The following is a 19,428-nucleotide window of genomic DNA, read 5'->3' on the forward strand; positions in this document are numbered from 1 at the left end:
GCTGGAAAACCACAGCAGCATTTGCCGGTATGACTGCCATACTTCTGACACAACAGCCTAAGATTTTTCCAGCAGGCAGAAGTACTAGAAGCAGAAGTGCTACTGTCCTTTCCTTTGGGAGATCTATGCTGACTGGTACCCATGCACTTAAACACAAAGTAAAGGGTGCACCCCAGCATGGTCAGGGGGACAAAACCCAATCATCAGACAACAGAAAGCCTTTTAACTCATAACGACCCCACTCATTTGTGAGGGGATCTATTCCATCTAAGCTCAATGGAACACCACAGGAAAAGGGGGTGAATAGAGGGGGGTGGTGCTGGGCGGTGGGAAGATGAAGTGGATTAGAAAAAAAAGGCGGGGGGGAGCTCGAAGGAGAGGGCGAAGCTGCAAAACAGCGCCATGCTGCAGGACATGAAACAAGAGAAGGGTACCATGGGCAAACAGGGGCCTGCCACTGTAGCTGCAAAAATATGGTGGGAAGCTAACACAGATGTTATAGGCGGTGGCCACAAACAAAACCACGTCCAGAAAAATTAAAGTGATGGACAAATAGATGCCAGAAACGGGTTAGATGCAGACAAACACACATACACACACAGTCAGACACATACACAGCTGGTTAGGGGGGAGGGAGGATTTGGACAGGAATCGGTTATGAAATAAGAATGAATCCAACATGCAACAGAAAATGATCTGAGCACTGCAGAAAGGCGCTGGTGAGCCCATTGAAGCGTTCATGCAAAATGCCAAATACGGAGAGGAACATGACTGCCTCTGCGATGAGTAATGAAACGATGCTGATCAGCTGGTGCACGTTCATGCAGAGAACAAAAAAAAAAGAAAACAGAAACTACACTTCCTCATGCTAGCAAGTATGGGCTTCTCACTAACTAAAAACCACACAGTTCAAAGCTATAGACTGGGCTTCCACCAATTCCCCCCCCCCATGATTTAATGAAAATTAAACAAAAACCTTTTCTATTAGCTTAGCTAGGCTATGTCATTTCAAATGGAAACTGTAACACAAACAAACAATTATCTATGGAAGAGTACGATAACATAATTTATTTAAACAGAACTACGTACGGAATGAAATATTAGTCTGTATGTGTCCTGATTATGGACAAGTAAACAGTACATCATGGTTGTCGGCCGTACGTCCACCCTGAATAACACCACATGCAGTAAGAGTGAGCATAAATGGAGTGTCAGCATGAACAACTTATCTGCCAGACTGGACGTTCAGCCCTGATGTGTGGAACTCAGGCATTCCATTGACATGTTTTTTTATTTATTTTTTATCCAGTGAAACGAAAGCTTCTCACTGACCTACGACCTCTACTTGAAAACACTAGTGATCAACCAGCGATGCAGAGACGCCACCTCATAATGGACCGCAATCACAGACATTTAAATAAGGGGAATAATGTGTAGAGGTGGGTTTCTGTCAGAGAAGAATGTGGACACAGAGTCTGTGACCAGGTGAACCAGTATGAGAATAAAGGGTTGAAGGCCAGCGCCTCCTCCATTACCTTTTTGTTGAAGGCCCAGATCTTGTCCCACTCCATGTTGACCACGGACCTAGAGCCTCCCTGCACAGAGAGCCAAAGAGAAAGACACAGAGCAAAGGTCACCAGCAGTGTCTGAACACTAATATGCTTTCTTAATCTATAAAAACCCAAAGCAGCCATCAAGCCAGGCCAAGGAGTTTTTATGGATGTTTAACTTTGTGTGTTACATTTTAACTCAAAAGTTAAAACACACACACACACACGCACACACACCTGAGCGGCGATGAACTGTTTGAGGCCCTCTACAGTCATTCCCCTGCGCAGGACTCCTCTAACTGTGGGGAATCGAGGGTCATCCCTGCAGGAAGAAAAGATATAAACCATTTCCTATGTTACCTTCCAAAGATCCAATAACGTTCCAACAACACACCTTTTCTTCTCTAGGGAGCAACACTTCCCCATGTATTGAAAATTCACAATACTAGTTGAAAACAAACTTGACTATTTCTGCAAGTGTTAAAATACTCCAGTACAGTACAGATATGCCATAACTGAGTTAAAAATCATGAGGTTAACAACACCACTTTAACCTCCTTCAGAATAGTAAAAATCTCTCACTATTTATAGAGCCCTATGATTTCCATGCTGTGGGAAACACAGAATCACAGTTAAATGTGGAACTGCACAGAATTGGATATTCTAATAAAATGACAGGGGAGAAATACATTTGATGGCGTTTATGTTTTTTGGCCGTGTGACAACAGGTTGTCAGAAACAGCTAGCCAAAATGAATGAAACAAGAACTCGTTAAATCCCATTATATCAACCTCTTGCGTTCAGTGGTTTTAAAATAAATAACCTTACAGACTTTGACAGATTGATGGCGAACTGACGCATCCCTAAGCACTGTAAACCGAACAGGAAATACGGTCACTCGTTGTAGACCGACACAGGAGACTTAAACTGAATATTCTTAGAATAACCATGTGACTTACGATGTACATGGACCATCATAACACAAGTGGCTTACTGACAGAAAATAATCTTCCCTTAAATATGTCTGCAATTCTTTTCATTCAATCAAGATAAATTGAAAATGATAGTAAATGAAACGGTCCTTATATTACTACCCTACCCTATTACAACATAGGTCTATCAAACACAGAATCTGGAAAAAAATTACTTTAACATAAAAAAAAATGGATTTATATTTATTAGATAAAATAAACAATAACAAATAAAATGGATTTCACAGGGCCCTATATTTATTAAATAAAATAAACAGTAAAGAAAAATAAAATAAACAATAAACAAACATAACATTAAATTAAATTAAATTAAATTAAATTAAATTAAATTAAATTAAATTAAATTAAATAATTTACTCACCAGCCGTCCACGTAGCCCTCATTGACGAACCAGGTGAGCTTCCTCTTGGAGAGGACGGTATTGTTGAGGTTGAGGCGGGCGTACTCCCAGATGTAGGGCTTCCTCAAGTCCAGTGCGTCAATCAGCCAGTAGTACTGGTCATCACGGTCGTGGTACTCGGTGGTACGCAGTGCGTGGGTCACCCCCTCAACACTGTCCACGATGGGACAGGCAAAATCATATGTGGGGTAAATCCTGAGGGGAAGGGAGATGGGGAATGTATACATTTACTAGCGTACATTTCTGGGTACGAAGCTGGTTCACCGAGGACACGGGCAGTAGTAGTTGGCCCAAGCTGCAGTATTTTGGGACTACCATCTGGGTCTTGACCAGCTTAATTTCGATTCAGACATCTTTAGGGCTCATCATTTAAAAAAAAAAAAAAAAACACATTATCACCAAGGTGTGCTTTCTGCAAGAAATCATCTAAAAACCTCTTAAAGGTGAAGTTAAGATTGTGATAGGCATAAGGCCCTTAATCTCCCTTTGTCTCCAACCGTGGACTGAAATGGACCTGGCCCTGACCTGGTACAAAGCCCTTGTAGAATCAGCAGCTAGTCTGGGGACATGGGACAATATTCCCCAGTCCAGACACTGGGACAGTATTTCCCTTCCATAGTGTGATGGTCTAAGATATAGCATATGACAGACCCCAGTATTTCCCTTCCATCGTTTGCTGGTGAATGATCTAGCCTAGGACAGACCTGTAGGTGGTGCCGGTGCGAGGATGGGGCTGGTTCTTGCAGCGGTAGAGCGTGGGGTCGCGCATGCAGCCGTTGTTGGAGCTCATGTCCATCTTGGCACGCATGCAGCACGTCTGGCCGTATTCTGTCCCCGCCTTCATCTCCTCCCACTTCTTCATGTTCTTCTCCACCGCTGCAGGGAAACACACAGACAGACATGCGTCAGGTTTCAGACATTAATGTTTATATGGTACAGTTCTACAACATAGATGCTTCTAAATAACATTATATTATCATGGCTACAGAGATCATTATGTGTGTGTTATCATGTACTTTAAATGTAACATTAATTTATGAGAATTAATATGTTTTGGTGTGTTTTTGTGTACACATTGCTGCAGTGCTTGAACTGTGTGTGTGTGTGTGTGTGTGTGTGTGTGTGTGTGTGCACATGTTTACAGGTGTCATCTGCGACACGTACAGTTGCTACGGTTATGGGACTCGACCCTCTGCTCGCGTTCCAGCTTCATCTGCTCCGGGGGCGTGTCGTCGATGTAGGCCTTGCCCTCCTTCAGCATCCCTTCCGCCAGCTTCTGGATGGCAGGGAAGTGGTCACTGGTGTAGGTGAACTGGTCTGGCTTGATCTGCAGCATGGCCACATCCTCCAGGATCACCTGAGGGCAGGAGATAGAGGAAGATTACAGAGGGCAGAGCTTGATCCCTGAATTCAGACAACATCAGTCAGCAGTTAATAATTAAGGACACACAACCTTAGCAAGCCATAGTCTGGTTTGGCAACACACTGGCAGTCAGGTGTGAATGCCCTTCCTCTTCCTCCGCTCACCCACCTTCTCAAAGTCCTCCTTCTCCTTCTCAGGGTTGGTGTCGTCGAAGCGCATGATGAGTTTGCCTTTGAAGGACAGCTGGTAGTGCTGGTTCAGCAGTGCCGCTTTAGCGTGGCCGATGTGCAGGTACCTGAAAACATCAACAAACCCAAAGGAACTCATGAGAGACTAAAACTGGATCTCAGTGATATGTGCACCTCAACAAAACATCAAACTGAATCATTGTTTCATCCTAGGGAATATGACCAAAAACAGGGCGCACAGGGTTATTGTGTGGAGCACCAAAGGAAGTATCTTTCTGATCTTGAGAACGGGCGTGTCAGAATAATGTGTGGAAAATATAACTAATTTTAGGCAGTCCCCACAAAATTAAATCTTATGCAATTCAGATGTAAAAATTGTGTCAAGGGCCACTCCAGAGCAAGAAACTAAGCCAAGATGTTGTCAACGACCCGGTGATGGCCAAGTGGGTCAAGCTGCAAGTTACTCACCCGCTGGCTTCAGGAGGAAACCGAACTACAACCTTTCCCATCTCAGCCCCCGGCAGCTCCACAAACTTCCCCACATCAGCTTTCTTCTCTTTCTCATCTGTCTATACAACAAATAACAACAAAAAAAATAAAATAAACAAAAGCAGGCAGGCGCGCGCGCGCGCACACGCACACGCACACGCACACGCACACGCACACGCACACACACACACACACACACACACAAAACCATCATCAAAATAACAGCCCAACCTGAGTGTGGCTTCACATATACACATAAAGTGAGGAACATAAACTTAATTCTGCTCAGGTGTCGGTGCTGAACTTACAGCTTTGCCTGCGGCCATTTTGGTGGTGGCCCACTTGTTGCCCACAGAGACGAAGGGAACTTGTGAGCTCAGGAAGGAAAACCAGCGACACACATGAGGGAAAGACCCTGTCTTGGCCATGATAGCCTGACATTCGCCACTTCCTGAATGAAAACACGAAGTGAGAAACACTAGTCAATGTAGCTCCAACCATCTTGATCACACACCTCAACCACCTTACAAATGCACAGCCAGAGCTGAGGTCATGTGACATGTCTACTGACCCTTAAGAGCCGCCCATACGCAGAGGTCAGCCAGCGTGAGGCTGTGGCCCACCAGGAAGGTCCTGAGCGCCAGGGCCATGTCCAGCTCTGCCAGGGCGGGGGTCAGGTTGGACTGACCACACACACGACGAGCACTGTACTCCAGCCAGTGGTCCACCTGACAGACGACACATACAGAAGGCAGAAGAGTTAACCATTAACTTCAATCACCCACAATTTCAGAAGAGGCCATTTATTCTAAAGAAGATGACAGATACAGATACAACTCTACATTACCAAGGAGGAGGGGGCATGTAAAGAAATATGAGTGGCCAGCAACGAGGAAGAATATTAATGTTTTATTTTAACTGAAATAAGAAGGCTGAATATATACCACAACATTTTGTCAACGGTAACATCATTATAAAATATATGTGCCACAATTAAAAGTCTTCTGTGGCGTCATCATTAAAGGTATTGTTCCTAATGGTTTGGCCTGACCCAGTGATTCAGCAAAACAAACAACACTCACAGCCCCACAGAGAAGCATTGCAAATAGCACACAAAAGACTCTCGCTTAAACATGCTTTGACATGCAGCCAAAAATTAACAGGTATCAGTGTCTGATAATCAAACCCCAAACTTTGATCTGTTGAGCTTTGTAAGCCTGACGACATATGGCTTTGGACCCAAGTGAAACAGCACCATCTGCAGAAACCCTCTGCTTACAGCTGCCTATTCCCACATTTCTACTCTGCTTATTATATGCCAGCCTATTTGTCAGTAATATAAACAAATGCCATAATTGGCATCATTTCGGTTTCATAGCTCTGCTTATTCTTACAATAGTAATCTCATGAGCACACTGTATATCCACTAAGCTGTTCTACCACCCATAATATTAGTGCTGGCTCTCACCGTTTTTATCCACTATCAATCTCTTCTGTATTATGTCATTTTATAGGCATCATGTACAGTGGGGACAATAAGTATTTGAACCCCTGCCGATTTTGCAAGTTTGGCCACTTGCAAAGAAATGTGTGATCTATAATTGTAATAGTAGGTGTATTTTAACAGTGAGAAACAGAATATCAACAAAAAAATCCAGAAAACTGCATTTTATAACTGTGAAAGACCCCTCGCGCCGGCCATCTCACCATGTGGGATGTAGCCTGGTAGAATGGGGTTGCAGGCAGGAACACACGACGCAGGAGACAGTGGCTTCCATAAAAATAGCTATATTTATTTACAGTGGGGTTTTTGTAAAACCCCAAAACATACAAACACAAACTGAACACACTAAAGCCTATACTAGACCAGGTACACCTCTGAGCATTCAGGTTTTGTCTAGTACCTGGTCCAAGCTCCATCCAGCATGTTCAGTCTGTCCTTCCTCTCCATGAAACAATGAGGTGCCCCTTAAGTAAGGCCACCTGGGTCTAATTAAAAGGTAATTGGACCCCTCCACAGGGGTGGGGGAATCTGGACCCAACCATTTAGGTAGGGGAGTCCAGTCCTTCTTCCCTCCTGGACCACAGTGAGAAGGGGGAGGGACTTCACCTTTTCACAATAACATTTATGACTTAATTTGCATTTGATGCAGAAAATAAGTATTTGAACCCCTATGTACTTAGTACTTGGTGGAATAACCCTTGTTGGCAAGCACAGACGTCAGACTTTTCTTGTAGTTGGTCACCAGGTTTACACACATCTCAGGAGAGATTTTGGTCCACTCCTCCTTTGCAGATCCTCTCCAAATCCTTAAGGTTGCGTTTTCAATGGGAGGGAATGAGGGAATGAGGTTCAAGCCCAATATTCCACGTTACATGGCCCCATCCATAGTCCCCTCGATGCAGTGGAGTCGTCCTGTAACCCTTGGCAGAGAAACAGGCCCAAAGCATAATGTTTCCACCTCCATGCTTGACGGTGGGGATGGTGTTCTTGGGGTCATATTCAGCATTCTTCCCCCTCCAAACACGGCAAGTCGAGTTGATGCCAAAGAGCTTGATTTTGGTCACATCTGACCACATCCTGTCTCCCAATCCTCCTTAGAATCATTCAAGTGTTCATTGGCAAACTTCAGACGGCCCTGTACATGTGCTTCCTTGAGCAGGGGGACCTTGCGAGTGCTGCAGTATTTCAAACCATCACGGCGTAGTGTGTTGCCAATGGTTTTCTTGGTGACTGTGGTCCCAGCTGCCTTGAGATCATTCACAAGCTCCCCTTGTGTAGTTTTGGGGTTATTCTGCACCTCTCGGATGATCACCGATACCGCACGAGGGGATATATTGCATGGAGCCCCAGACCTAGAGCGATTGACAGTTGTTTGGTGTTGCTTCCATTTACGAATAATCGCACCAATAGTTGTCTGCTTCTCACCAAGCTGCTTGCTGATGGTTTTGTAACCCATTCCAGCCTTGTGCAGGTCTACAATCTTATCTCTGACGTCCTTGGTCAACTTTTTGGTCTTGCCCATGGTGGTGAGGTTGAAGGTGTGAAGTATGATTTATTGGACAGGTTTCTTTTATACACGTCACCAGTTGAGATCAGGTGTACCTTGTTAGGCCTAATGAGGACTAATCTGTGTGCTTCTTGGGCACATAACTGGTCATTGGGAGCCAGAATTCTTGCTGTTTGCTTGGGGGTTCAAATACTTATTTTCTGCATCAAATACAAATAAAGTCATAAATGTTATAAAATGCAGTTTTCTGGATTTGTTTGTTGATATTCTATTTCTCACTGTTAAAATACACCTACCATTACAATTATAGATCACACATTTCTTTGCAAGTGGCCAAACTTGCAAAATCGGCAGGGGTTCAAATACTTATTTTCCCCACTGTATATATGCTGCATGTGTATACATTAATCTGCTTGTTTCTGATTCTCTCTTCTCCTCCCCTTTCTATCTCTACCCAGCCGACCCCAAGCAGATTGGCCCCACCCTTATGAGCTGGATTCTGCCCAAGGTTTCTTCCCATTAAAAGCGAGTTTTTCACCTTAGTGTGCGCTCCAGGGGGTTCAGGCTTTGGGCTCGGTAAAGCGCCTTGAGACTATTTTAACTGTGGTTATAAATAACATTGAAGTGAAGTGAACTGAACAAAAAAGGATCTGATGGTCGTCTTCATGTGACTGCAGAGCTCCCTTACCTCCGTCTGCTCCAGCATGTTGGAGCCGTACAGGCCCAGGCTAGGAGCCACCCTGGCAAGGTAGCGGGTGATGGAGTTCACATCGCTGAACTGCACCTCCCTAAGCAGACACAAGAAGAGGTAGAAGTCAAGCAACAGGAACCAACAGAGCCAAACCTCAGCCATTCTACCATACAGAAGTGTTCTCTGTTTGTGTTGTGTTGTGTGTGTACTCACTCAGACACACGTAGCTTGTTGTCTTTGCCCTCCTCCACTGACACGCTAACGGTGCCCTTCACATGTTCAGCAGTCAACAGCGCTCCTGCCAGGGAGGGAAAGGAACTGACATTAGCGCAGTCACATGGCACACATTCCTCACAGTCAGCCACAAATTGATTGACAGGCCAGGAGGCCAAGAGAGCACACAGGTTGAATACAGCTGATGCATGTTCAATCTGAGAACAGACTACATGCAACTGACTGAAACTTAGTAACTAAGTACCTCGGGGCAGATATGCATATTAGCTAACACCTTAGCTATTAGATAACACCTTATAATCAACACTTACTATACAGCTGTAGCATAGCTTAGTCATAATGACAAACCTGTGCTGAGGTGGTTAATGTTTGAATAAATAACTGTGGCATTTTCATTACTCTAGCACACCACATCAATTGTTTAATGGCCATGTATGTCAAAGAGCAATGTGATTGATGATACAGTTCTGGAAGAAAGCTCTGGAAGAAAGGATATACATGCATCATCTGTCACCGCCAACAAAAGGGACGGCTTCAGCCAGGAAACAGAAGTTATATAGTGTGCATTTTACACACTATCCAAGATTGCATCTTGTCTACACAATACTGCTCATCATCATCCAGGCATCGTGCCATGTCTTTGACCTCAAAATGCAAGAATATAATAAGCCTATCCCTTGTATGTATTAGACTTCCAACACTTTCATGTGGCTTGCATCAGCCTGTCGTGACAGTATTAACCACACGACGGCGCTGCTAGGTCATAAAAAAAGAAACAAAACATTAAGACTCCCTCACTGCTGCTATTATATGAATCAACCTCTCGAAGGATGACATAAATAAAATGTAATTAGATTAAATCAACGCCACCCATCATTATATTGTTAAATTTGCCAGATACTATTTACTTACACATTGGATGCAAGACTTGTTCTATAGTTAAGCTAACGCCAATGTTTGCTTCATAAAAGATGCTTTGTACTCGGAGATTTAGAATGCAATTACATTCAAATTAGTTTGAATGTCAAAACACAATGGCAAAATAACACAATTTGCTATAATTATTAGTTGGTTAACAATCAAAGACCACACTATGCCACGAAGGCAAAAGCAAGACTAGCAAGACTTGCTGCGTGTCATTGTGGTTTGAAAGGATGACAGTCGGCTAAGTTAAGTTGGCTAGCTAACTAACTTGGCCAACAAATCCGTGCGGTTTGGTTATCGATAATACTGAACGATCAAAATCACTGTCACAACGCATACCTAAGGGTGGATTGCTGGAGTTGATGGTAAGGTTCAACGCCATTTTCACCAAGGCCGGTTCGTGAGGATTCTTCCACACTTCAGGCTACTCTTGTCTCCAAACCAGCACGGCCACGCAGTGAGCTATTGTGCAACCCCAATAAACAACCCTGTCCATCTTGGCTCACAAGAAATGGTTCCACTTTGTATATTTCTTGTGTGTTGTGACAGCACACGTTCTGCAAAGCATAAGGGTGTATTTATTAATTTGTTTATCTTACAAATCTATAGTGTCAATATATTAATTTTAAGAGTGGGGTTTCAGTTATACTATTTGAATACTATTTTAAGTGTGGTGTTTCAGTAATACTAAAACTACTACTGTGCATCATTCTAAGTACGACTGACATGCTCAAGCTCCAATACTATTCCAATACACACTGAATACATTTAACTTTATTTCGATTTTCATACATTTAGAAATTCTATAATATTATATTGGGGTAGATAAATAGTGGATAATCAACTTAACCATACAGCCGTAGGCCACATAGGCCCTCCATAGGTTTGCCAAATTGATTGGACCAGAGCCGTCTGGATTGGACGATCCAGTCTCTTCTTCACTGAGGTTACATTTGGTTCTGGACTTAAATTTGTTTGATACTGAGGTAATTTAACACTTAGTCTTAGTTAACAATATTCAACAAGATTAATTTACCGGTCAGTTCCAATGTATAGACACGTCTCTTTTTTTGTTTTACTAAGTTACGTTAAACTTCTTGACAACATAATACACTTGTGCGCATGCATAGAATGGTCTTCCCATAGAATCCGTTTTCAAGACAGCTGGCTACCGTTTGCAGTTTTCAGCTTCGCGGAATTTTGGGTGCCAAGTCAACAACACTAGAACTTGGTCTGTAGTTACGTGTTTGTCGATAACGTTTGTCAGCGCTAGGTTAGCTAGCTATCATTGGAATAGACAGCACTTTTTTGAGAATTGAATTTACATTTTGTTTATTTGAATTGTTGTTGACTGATAACCTATTTATTGGCACACTGCGCTGACGGTACACTATTAGTTAGCCAGCCTGCTAGCTGTCGCTAGCTTGGTATAAGAGTCTTCATCCTTTTAGGTGGATGCCACAGGTTACATACAAGGTGAAAGTCATGAGGAAACGAAATCAAAGATGGTGTACAACGCCTCCCTCAGTAACCCTGCGCATCAACCCCTCAACTGCACACAGCCTTCAGCTGAAGAGAGGCCTTCGGATGAAGCGACAAAATATTCAAGAGGTGCAAGGCCCACCAGAAAAGAGCCATAACGGCCGGGGTCATGACGACGCCGCTCAGAGATCTATCTCGTGGGGTCCAAGTCTTGTGATTAAGCGTCAGGAGATGGCTGCCTTCTTCAGACTGTTTGGTTAGGAAATCAGTTGTTTGGTCAGAGACCGTTCATTGTATGTTGCTGTTTCCCCAAAAGAGGTAATTTCTACATTCATAGTTAGTTGTCTTTAGATAAAAAGTAATGTTCTCTTTTGTTTCAGATGATGACCTTATACAGGACTTTCTATGGATGGATTGTTGCTGTAAAATTACAGACAAGGTAAATGTTCACAATCTCCCTGGCTTGAAACTTTAAGTAAACTAATCCATGTACATTTAATATTTACCCATTGAACAGGTAGGAGTTTCAGATACAAGTAATATCCTTCTGGACAAGGACAGTGCTGGTAATTTTACTTCTATTGTAATTGTATTTCTCTCTCTATTTAGTATTTGCTGGCAATGACATTTGTATACTTCAAAAGAGCTCGTTTCAGCATTCTTGAATACAACAGAAGTCACTTTTTCATTGCACTGTAAGTACAGATGTAACTTGTTTCCCACCAGCCCCCCCCCCCCCCCCCCCCTCTAGAAGACAATATATTTGTATCAAATTGAGATGTGATAGTTCAGTTTTAGTGACCTGTGGTGTTTTCATAAGCCATAGACCTAATACCAATAAATACAAAAAATAGGTGAGGCACTGATCATGGTCCAGACTACATTAATGTCTTCAATATATGTCTCCATCTTGTATAAACTCTACCATTATCAGTATGTCTGGCCATCTCTCCGCTACTCATTACAGTGCTGACTAGAGGTCTTTGCACTCCCCACTGTAGCTACCTTGCTAACACCATGGAGGAGGATGATGAGGAGAGCAAGTATGAGGTTTTCCCATGGGCGCTGGGTAAGAGCTGGAGGAAGCAGTTCCCAGGCTTTCTGAAGCAGAGGGACAGGCTGTGGGCACGCATTGAGTACAGAGCCGCAGTCAGTCGGCGCTGCTGTGAGGAGGTAACGAGGCCAGTTGTTCACGAACATCTTTACAGTTTCAACACCTTATGGCGAATCAGCCTAGGCAATCTATTTTATCTGTTAGTAAATCATTTGGTCAGTGGCTTTTGGTCATGAAATAAAGCTGACATTAAGACTATTCTGCCATTTGGTCTTTGGGTGTGTGTGTCTGATACTGTGTTGAGATTATGTGCGAGGAGGAAATTGTATGTATGATGTGCTGCGGTGTGAGGTCTGTGTGTGTGTTACTGTCATGTCATGCAAGATGATCATGGTTGTGTGTGTGTGTGTGTGTGTGTGTGTGTGTGTGTGTGTGTGTGTGTGTGTCCACAGGTAATGGCCATCGTGCCATCCCACTTCATCTGGCAGCGTGAGCGTGCAGAGCACCACAGCGGGGCGCAGCGACAGTACCGCGACCGAGACGAGGTCCACCTCCCCCGTGGACCCTCAGCCGGCTCCCCTGAGCCCTGCGCCCTCTGTGCCAAAAGTGCCGCCCTCAACCCCTCCTCCTCTTCCTCCTCCTGCTCCTCCTGCTGCCTTTCCTCCTCCACCAACAGCTTCTCCGACTCCTCACCGCTCCCCTTCAGCCTGTTGCTCTCTTTGGAGAGCACACCACCACCTCTTCCTCCACCCCTGGGCCGAGCCTCCTCCAGGCCCAGCAGGAGAAACAAGCGTCAACGCTCCTGCCTCTGCTGCTCCCAGGACCCCGCAGGTGAGGCCATCTGTTAGGGCGAGCCCACTACCTGGACACCAGCTAAGGCTGGAATGGATCTGGCCCTTAACTGTTGTTGATTTGTGACAGATTAGAGACATGTCTTTTACCAAGGCAGCTGTTAAGTACAGTATGTTGTTCCTTGGGTTGCGTCAATCAGAGACCTTGAATGGATACTTCATCCAAAAGGCAGTGTCTGTCTAGGTACCCTGATAGCATAGTTTTAGCCAGAGATTTTTGGCAGAGATATTACAAGGTCATTTGTAATGCTTCATGTTTTATTTTGCTGTCCTATTGTCATCAGTACCTTTTTTTTTTTGGTGCTTAAGTACATTTAATGTTCTTCCTGGTGTTGCTTGAAACAGAGATCTTGAAGGGATACTTCAGCCAACGACCTTAAGTTTTGTTTTGTCTCAACTGTGTCTTACAGTGGGAGGCCTGGCATGTGAGGCAGAACATGACGCTACAATGGACTGGATCGGCGAAGAGTAAATTCAAATATATATTTGATATATGAATATATATGTTCATTAATGTATATATTCATTTGTAGACATTGATCCACAAAGGGTTGGATTTGCTAGGTCATGTATCTGTATCTGTCAGAAAAGAAAGACCTTTTTGTAACACTGCTTATTCAAAAGAGCTTCAACACTGGTCTGTATAGGGTTCTTCAACCAGGTAATGTGAACATTTTGAAGCACAAGTTAAGTTATCGGAATCCAGAAACTTAATACGCATTAGTTACAATTAATTGTAAATATGTTGTGTGAATTATACATACTTTTCAGTCACGAGGTCAGTATCTTGATAAAGTGTCACAACTCTGTATAATTTGATGTTCTCTCACCATCAGCTCTGGTTGGTGAGGGGCAGTTATGTACTTTTGGTCAACAACCTGTGGTCAGGCTTGAAGATATTCACAGTATTATCTACCTGTACTCCATTAGGAGCATACTGCATATAAACATATGAGCGCCCCCAATAATGAAGTGATGGAGTGGCTGATGAAGATGGAGGGGGTCCTGGGTGTTATTAGCTGTTTTTGCGTTTGAACTCTGCTGCTGCTGTGTGACAATAAATACTTTATGGAAAGTACCGAGGTTGTTGTGAAGATGAATTAGTGATATTTTTAAGTATTGGAAGAAATATCACAGATTTTATTAATGTAAATACTTTCTGTGGATGCAGTGAGAAGTCAACTTGGTATTTCAAATGTGATTTATTGAATTGCTTTAAGAGTCCACCATTCTGAGGTTCATCATTCTTTGATTCTGTGACTTTGAAATATGTCACCATCCAGTACATTGCAAAATCAATCGAAAGACTGTGATTTAAAGATACAGTCCTTGATTCAGTTTTGCAAAAAAGTTATGATATTTGAGCTCAACAAATCAAATTGCACCCCTCCCTTCTGTGCTCCTGAGGCACCATGTTGATTGGCTGGTATTGTTCATGTTTCGATCTGAACCACTATGTCTATTTCCCGTTTACAGAGCCAGGACTGTACGAACGCCAGAGTTTTTGGGTTTTTGGTGCAAGCACGGCTAGAGGACTGTGAGGAGCAATTTGAATTTGATAAAAAGTGTCTCGGATTAGAATCTTATACTGCACCTTTAAGTGAAATGATGACTCTTAGCTTAAGAAATTGGTAGTAATATCTTTGCACATGAATATTTTTACACTGGGTTTTCTGTATATTGTGTTATACATTTTCAGCTTTTTAGGAGCTCTAGACAAGGGTGGATATTTTGAAGAAAATAGACAAACAGAATAATAACAAATGCAAGAGCATACATTTAATGGGGGACATGGAAAACAGTATGTACATTCAACATGACTATGATTTGGACTGTTTCCTTTCCTGTGGACCTGTTTGGAACTATTTCCAAATCTTTCGCAGTCTTACCAGGAACGCTGAAACACAATAAAAGAACAAAACATTAGTTTATGATGAAATCAAATAATATGTTGTCTAAAACTCCCTATTTCGTATGTTGACAGCACACACATTGTATACAGTCAATCAAACACCATGCTTGAGCCACATCAGTCACAAATACTCCATCTTCTCTTCACATTTTAAGACCCCCTCCAGTGAAAATCAGGTTTTTAACCTTGTTAACATGATACAAATGTTAACATGATACACAACATTTCATGAGAGAAATAAGCAGGGTTGAGTATTCCCACCATGGAGATGTAGTGTACCAATGACAGTCTCAAAAACACAGAATTAGACAGCCTGGGTTTCATACGTCACATACCTAAGGAACCAATCCCGTTAACTTGCAAGGTGGGGCTGTACCTATCATAACATAGCATAAGGCTACGCATAAAACGAGGTTCACAAGGTTCTGTTCTGGTTCACGCACCAAATTTGGCACCGCTCTGTGCAAAGAATAAATTGGTTCAGAACCTGAAAACTTCGCAGCTGGAAACAAAATTGTTGTCGTGTTATATGTTGTCCCTTGTGGCACCAACAGGAGCAGCGCTCCAAATTACTCCACAATAAAGGCTTTTATTTTTCTATAAAAGAAAGTTGGTGACGCCACGGTTTGCTGACTTGTACGCGACGCAATCCGGTATCTTCCTACTAGTATTTACTTCCATTGCGCACCACCCTCTGCTGATTACAATGGTTACAATTCTGGTGGAAACTTAAAGAATCTTTAACGGAACCGGATCAAGAACCATAGCATTCATAGCAACACGAATACTAAATAAGGCAAACGTGTAGATTTACATCCAAACCATTTTAAGGCCATGAAGGGATAAATATGTAAAGTTGAGGAACAGAGATGGGTTTTTAGGGGTTTAATAAGTGCCAGGAGAGGAACTTTAACATAATAACTCACCTGTGTGCCCTAACTGCTCTGGGTGTGGTCTTGCAACATATGGCACACTGCCGAAGGGTCTGGCGTCTGGACTGCTTGCTTTGTCTGAAAAAGATTTTGTGACATGATACTCTTTATCGGCAGTCAACATGCTTGCTACATGCACACTTCACTAAATAAAGTTGATATACAACACTTCCAATACCTCATCTCACTAACCTCCATAATTTCTTAAATAAGTGAAAGTGACAAGGAATGTAGGCTCCATCAAAATGCAACCTTTGACAGTTTTACACACCTTTCCCCTCGCCATTAGATTCCTCCTCCTCCTCCTCCTGACCCTCCTCTGTTAGTGCTCTCCTGCTGTTCAAGCTGCCGTCTTTCCTGAATGACGGACCCACGTACCAATCCCGGTACTGCACCTCAATGACGCGTTCACAAACCAGAGGTAGTTTGGAGTAGTGGATTCCCTCCAGCAATTCAACAATCTGCGTCACACTGCAGGGGCAGGAGAGCAGATAGGATGAAGGCACAAGTCATTACAGTAAGATAATCCTCTTCAAAAGTGTTTATGCTTGATTAGTCAAGACTTCAAAAATGTGATACACTGGAAGAACTGTATTACTCTGATACCAGCTAGTATTGGTCACATTCAAATAATACTTTAATTTATTACAAATATGATGTTAGCATTCATTCAGTGAAGCAGTCCACCCTTAAAGTGAAAGTGTTCTAATTCTAATGATGATGTGGGTATGACGCACTTTGCCAAATATACAGCACACACGGCCCCTGGGTGCAAGTGTGGAATGACAACAGGCAGAACTAGCTGAGGATCCAGCATGTCCAGTGCAATCTGAGACAAAAAGAAGCAAACACACGCATCAGATCTACATGGCATCATCAGAAAGACAACGGGTGAGGCTACAAGGGAACTTTAGGTGAGATTGAGACACTGGCATTCATTTTTCATCGCTAATCATACTAAATTATATTAGTAAAATTATTGAACTATTACCTTCAATAAACTGTAAAAAAGAAAAAAATCAGTTCTGGAATGCTTAGCTGGCAGACACGTTTGCTATGAATGGTATATTACACTCAAAAGAAATGAACTCAAACCAATAATAGGTGTGGACACTTGCCACAAGCAAGTTTATGCCTAACACAGCTAGCCAACAGACAACCTAGGGAATAACTGGGGACTAATGTGCTCAGAGGATAGCAGTGATGCTGTTCTCACCGAGTTGAACCCCCAGCCTGTCAGGAGAGACCCAGCAGTCTGCAGGTCTGCCTTATGGAACTGCACATTGTCTGGCCAGTCCTCTCCTCGACGCAGGCTCCAAGATTTCCGCCAGTGCTTGTAGTTCAGGCGGGCTCGTCTGTGATGGTCATCCCTCACCTCAACACTCAAAACTCTGCCCTTAGAGCCCACTGTGTGGAGAGATCGACAGGGAGGGAATTGTGAGGTTGACGGCAAAACTTTGGAATACGTTTCTAGAGGTGATTTTGAACACATTATACAAAGTACACTTATATTTGGTTGGCAAAAACAACATTTTATGGAGACGGGTAGAAAGAAAGACAGAAAGAAAGAAAGAGAGAGCGATATTATAATGCCTTGTTTTAAGGGCAGTGCCATTGAGTGTATACTATGAGGGGAAAATTAGAGCGGTGAGCAGAGGGCACATTAACCTAAGAATACTATACTGTGAAGAGAATACTGTACATATCACCCTGAGCACTCACCTGCTCTGGACAAGAAGAGACTCAAGGCTCCAGACCCTGAGCCTGACTCCAGCACACAGTCCCCCTCACTAATGTCCATCATCATCGCCATTGCTGCACAGTCCTGTGGGAAACATGAGACGAGATCAGAGAAAAAGAAAAACAAGATATCGAGTATTTAAATGTCAACAAATTATGGATCTGTATGTAACATTTGATTGTGTGAAGGTAATTTCTTCTGTTGTGAAAGTTATGATGGCGTAGTAATGAAGTACAGTATTGGCATTCAGTACTGACAGTACACTCTTATATGTATCTCATAAAGAAGCTGTTACAGGGTACAAAATAGTCTTCATTTAACAAGTCACAGCAGACATGTATTTTCATGTTCTCTGTTTAATGTCTCAGCTGATACCTTAGGGTAGGTGATGGCTGGCCCTCTCTTCATGTACAGGGTGAACTCCTCCAGACTGGGTCGGCGCAGGGACATTGGGATACCCAGAGAGGTGTGGAGGGACGGGCCAGAGGGGTGCTCAGCGATGGCGTTGTGGGGGATCCAACCCCAGGGGCTATACAGCTTCCCACCCTCCTCCAGTGTGAACATCTTCTGAAACGCGATTCGTTTTTTCTTCCGTCGCTCTGCCAGGACGAGTTCTCCGTAGGACAACAGTCGCTCTCCTGGGAGACAGACGTGAGCGTCCTGAGCGGACTCTGTGCTCTCAGTTGGTGGCCCAGCGTCTGCTGTGGTGAGGCTGTCACCAACTGACACACTGTCCACTTCCTCTCCTCTCCTTTGGATGTCCCCCTGACTGCCTTCTACCTCCTGATGTGTGTGAGTGTCCCCATGCAAGGCTTCAACAGGCACCTTATCATTCTGAGCACCTTCTGGTCTGTCATTGTTATCTTCCTTTTTGTCCTCTCTCAGCTGCCACACTTCAGGGCTCAGACTTTCCTGTGGTATCAGACGACTGACCCTCTCCAAGGGTGACAGGGGTCTCCGCCTGCCAAACAATGGTGCTTTAAGGGGTAAAGGTGGAACTTTGGGGGCAGGGTTGTTCCCATCCTCACCAGACCCTTCAGCCCCAGTCCCAAAGCTTCGCACACTGGCCGTGACATTTAGCTTGGGACAGACATAACAGTTACCTCTCAGAGCCACACAAAGTCGGGCTAGTCTGTGTGTCACAACGACAGCCTGCTTTAACTGCAAACTGGACGACATAACAGCAGCTGCAAAGTTAATGGTCTTTTCTCTTGCTGAAGTCTAGCGTTAGCAAGGCGTGTTTATGTTGTCATGGTCTCTCCAATGTCTCCGCATTTTCCAAAACGTAACCAAGTTTAGGTCGCTTGTATATACTTTATGGACTGAAGGACAAAACGTTCAGCTTTAAACATGCCTACATGCGATCTAACAACATTGATGTGTACAGTAACATGACTTACTCAGGGCAGCGCCATATTGGAATCACACACGTGTGCTTGGCGTCACCCACACACCAACCGATGGGGGGTGCTATTAGGAGTAAAGAATGTCTAGATTTTTGGAATATGGAATAGAAATGTCAATGGGGACACGCTTGTCTGTTATCGTATGTTGGATTGTTTGTTCGTGGTACAAGAATGATCATGACTGCGAGCTGTCTGTAGTGAAACCGGT

At 43.5% G+C, this 19,428-nt stretch overlaps 3 protein-coding genes across 6 annotated transcripts in view; 1 reads left to right on the forward strand and 2 right to left on the reverse strand.

Annotated features, from left to right (window-relative positions):
- Positions 1 to 10,339, reverse strand: part of eprs1 (glutamyl-prolyl-tRNA synthetase 1) — a 31,439-nt gene extending 21,100 nt beyond the window's left edge. For both annotated transcript variants that reach the window (XM_031579764.2, XM_031579763.2), the window contains exons 1-12: positions 10,182 to 10,339; positions 8,898 to 8,982; positions 8,682 to 8,781; positions 5,554 to 5,710; positions 5,291 to 5,433; positions 4,962 to 5,062; positions 4,474 to 4,600; positions 4,107 to 4,299; positions 3,647 to 3,818; positions 2,904 to 3,137; positions 1,788 to 1,872; positions 1,536 to 1,595 (exon numbers count right to left, since the gene is read on the reverse strand). In XM_031579764.2, coding sequence (XP_031435624.1) covers positions 1,536 to 1,595; positions 1,788 to 1,872; positions 2,904 to 3,137; positions 3,647 to 3,818; positions 4,107 to 4,299; positions 4,474 to 4,600; positions 4,962 to 5,062; positions 5,291 to 5,433; positions 5,554 to 5,710; positions 8,682 to 8,781; positions 8,898 to 8,982; positions 10,182 to 10,224 — 1,500 coding nt within the window. In that variant the 5' untranslated portion in view covers positions 10,225 to 10,339. The remainder of the gene's footprint in view (positions 1 to 1,535; positions 1,596 to 1,787; positions 1,873 to 2,903; positions 3,138 to 3,646; positions 3,819 to 4,106; positions 4,300 to 4,473; positions 4,601 to 4,961; positions 5,063 to 5,290; positions 5,434 to 5,553; positions 5,711 to 8,681; positions 8,782 to 8,897; positions 8,983 to 10,181) is intronic.
- A 397-nt stretch (positions 10,340 to 10,736) lies between these two features.
- Positions 10,737 to 14,332, forward strand: spdya (speedy/RINGO cell cycle regulator family member A). 3 transcript variants are annotated; one of them, XM_031580582.2, is made up of 7 exons: positions 10,737 to 10,828; positions 11,294 to 11,580; positions 11,705 to 11,763; positions 11,934 to 12,019; positions 12,326 to 12,497; positions 12,831 to 13,209; positions 13,640 to 14,332. In XM_031580582.2, exons 2-7 carry the CDS (start codon positions 11,298 to 11,300, stop codon positions 13,699 to 13,701), a joined length of 1,041 nt encoding a protein of 346 aa, XP_031436442.1. In that variant the 5' UTR covers positions 10,737 to 10,828; positions 11,294 to 11,297; the 3' UTR covers positions 13,702 to 14,332. The 3 variants fall into 3 exon arrangements, with proteins under 3 accessions (XP_031436442.1, XP_031436443.1, XP_012677554.1); XM_031580583.2 differs by lacking the exon at positions 10,737 to 10,828 and adding an exon at positions 10,996 to 11,073; XM_012822100.3 differs by lacking the exon at positions 10,737 to 10,828 and having other exon boundaries at positions 10,999 to 11,580.
- A 656-nt stretch (positions 14,333 to 14,988) lies between these two features.
- trmt61b (tRNA methyltransferase 61B) lies at positions 14,989 to 19,283 on the reverse strand. The gene is made up of 7 exons (XM_012822831.3): positions 18,190 to 19,283; positions 17,796 to 17,898; positions 17,290 to 17,480; positions 16,811 to 16,902; positions 16,345 to 16,544; positions 16,068 to 16,151; positions 14,989 to 15,126 (listed from the first exon to the last, which is right to left on the reverse strand). The coding sequence occupies exons 1-7, from the start codon at positions 18,991 to 18,993 to the stop codon at positions 15,092 to 15,094; spliced, it is 1,509 nt and encodes a 502-aa protein (XP_012678285.2). The 5' UTR covers positions 18,994 to 19,283; the 3' UTR covers positions 14,989 to 15,091.
- Between the last annotated feature and the right edge of the window lie 145 nt (positions 19,284 to 19,428).

This window comes from Clupea harengus, chromosome 14, assembly GCF_900700415.2.
Source record: "Clupea harengus chromosome 14, Ch_v2.0.2, whole genome shotgun sequence".
Lineage (NCBI taxonomy): Eukaryota > Metazoa > Chordata > Actinopteri > Clupeiformes > Clupeidae > Clupea > Clupea harengus.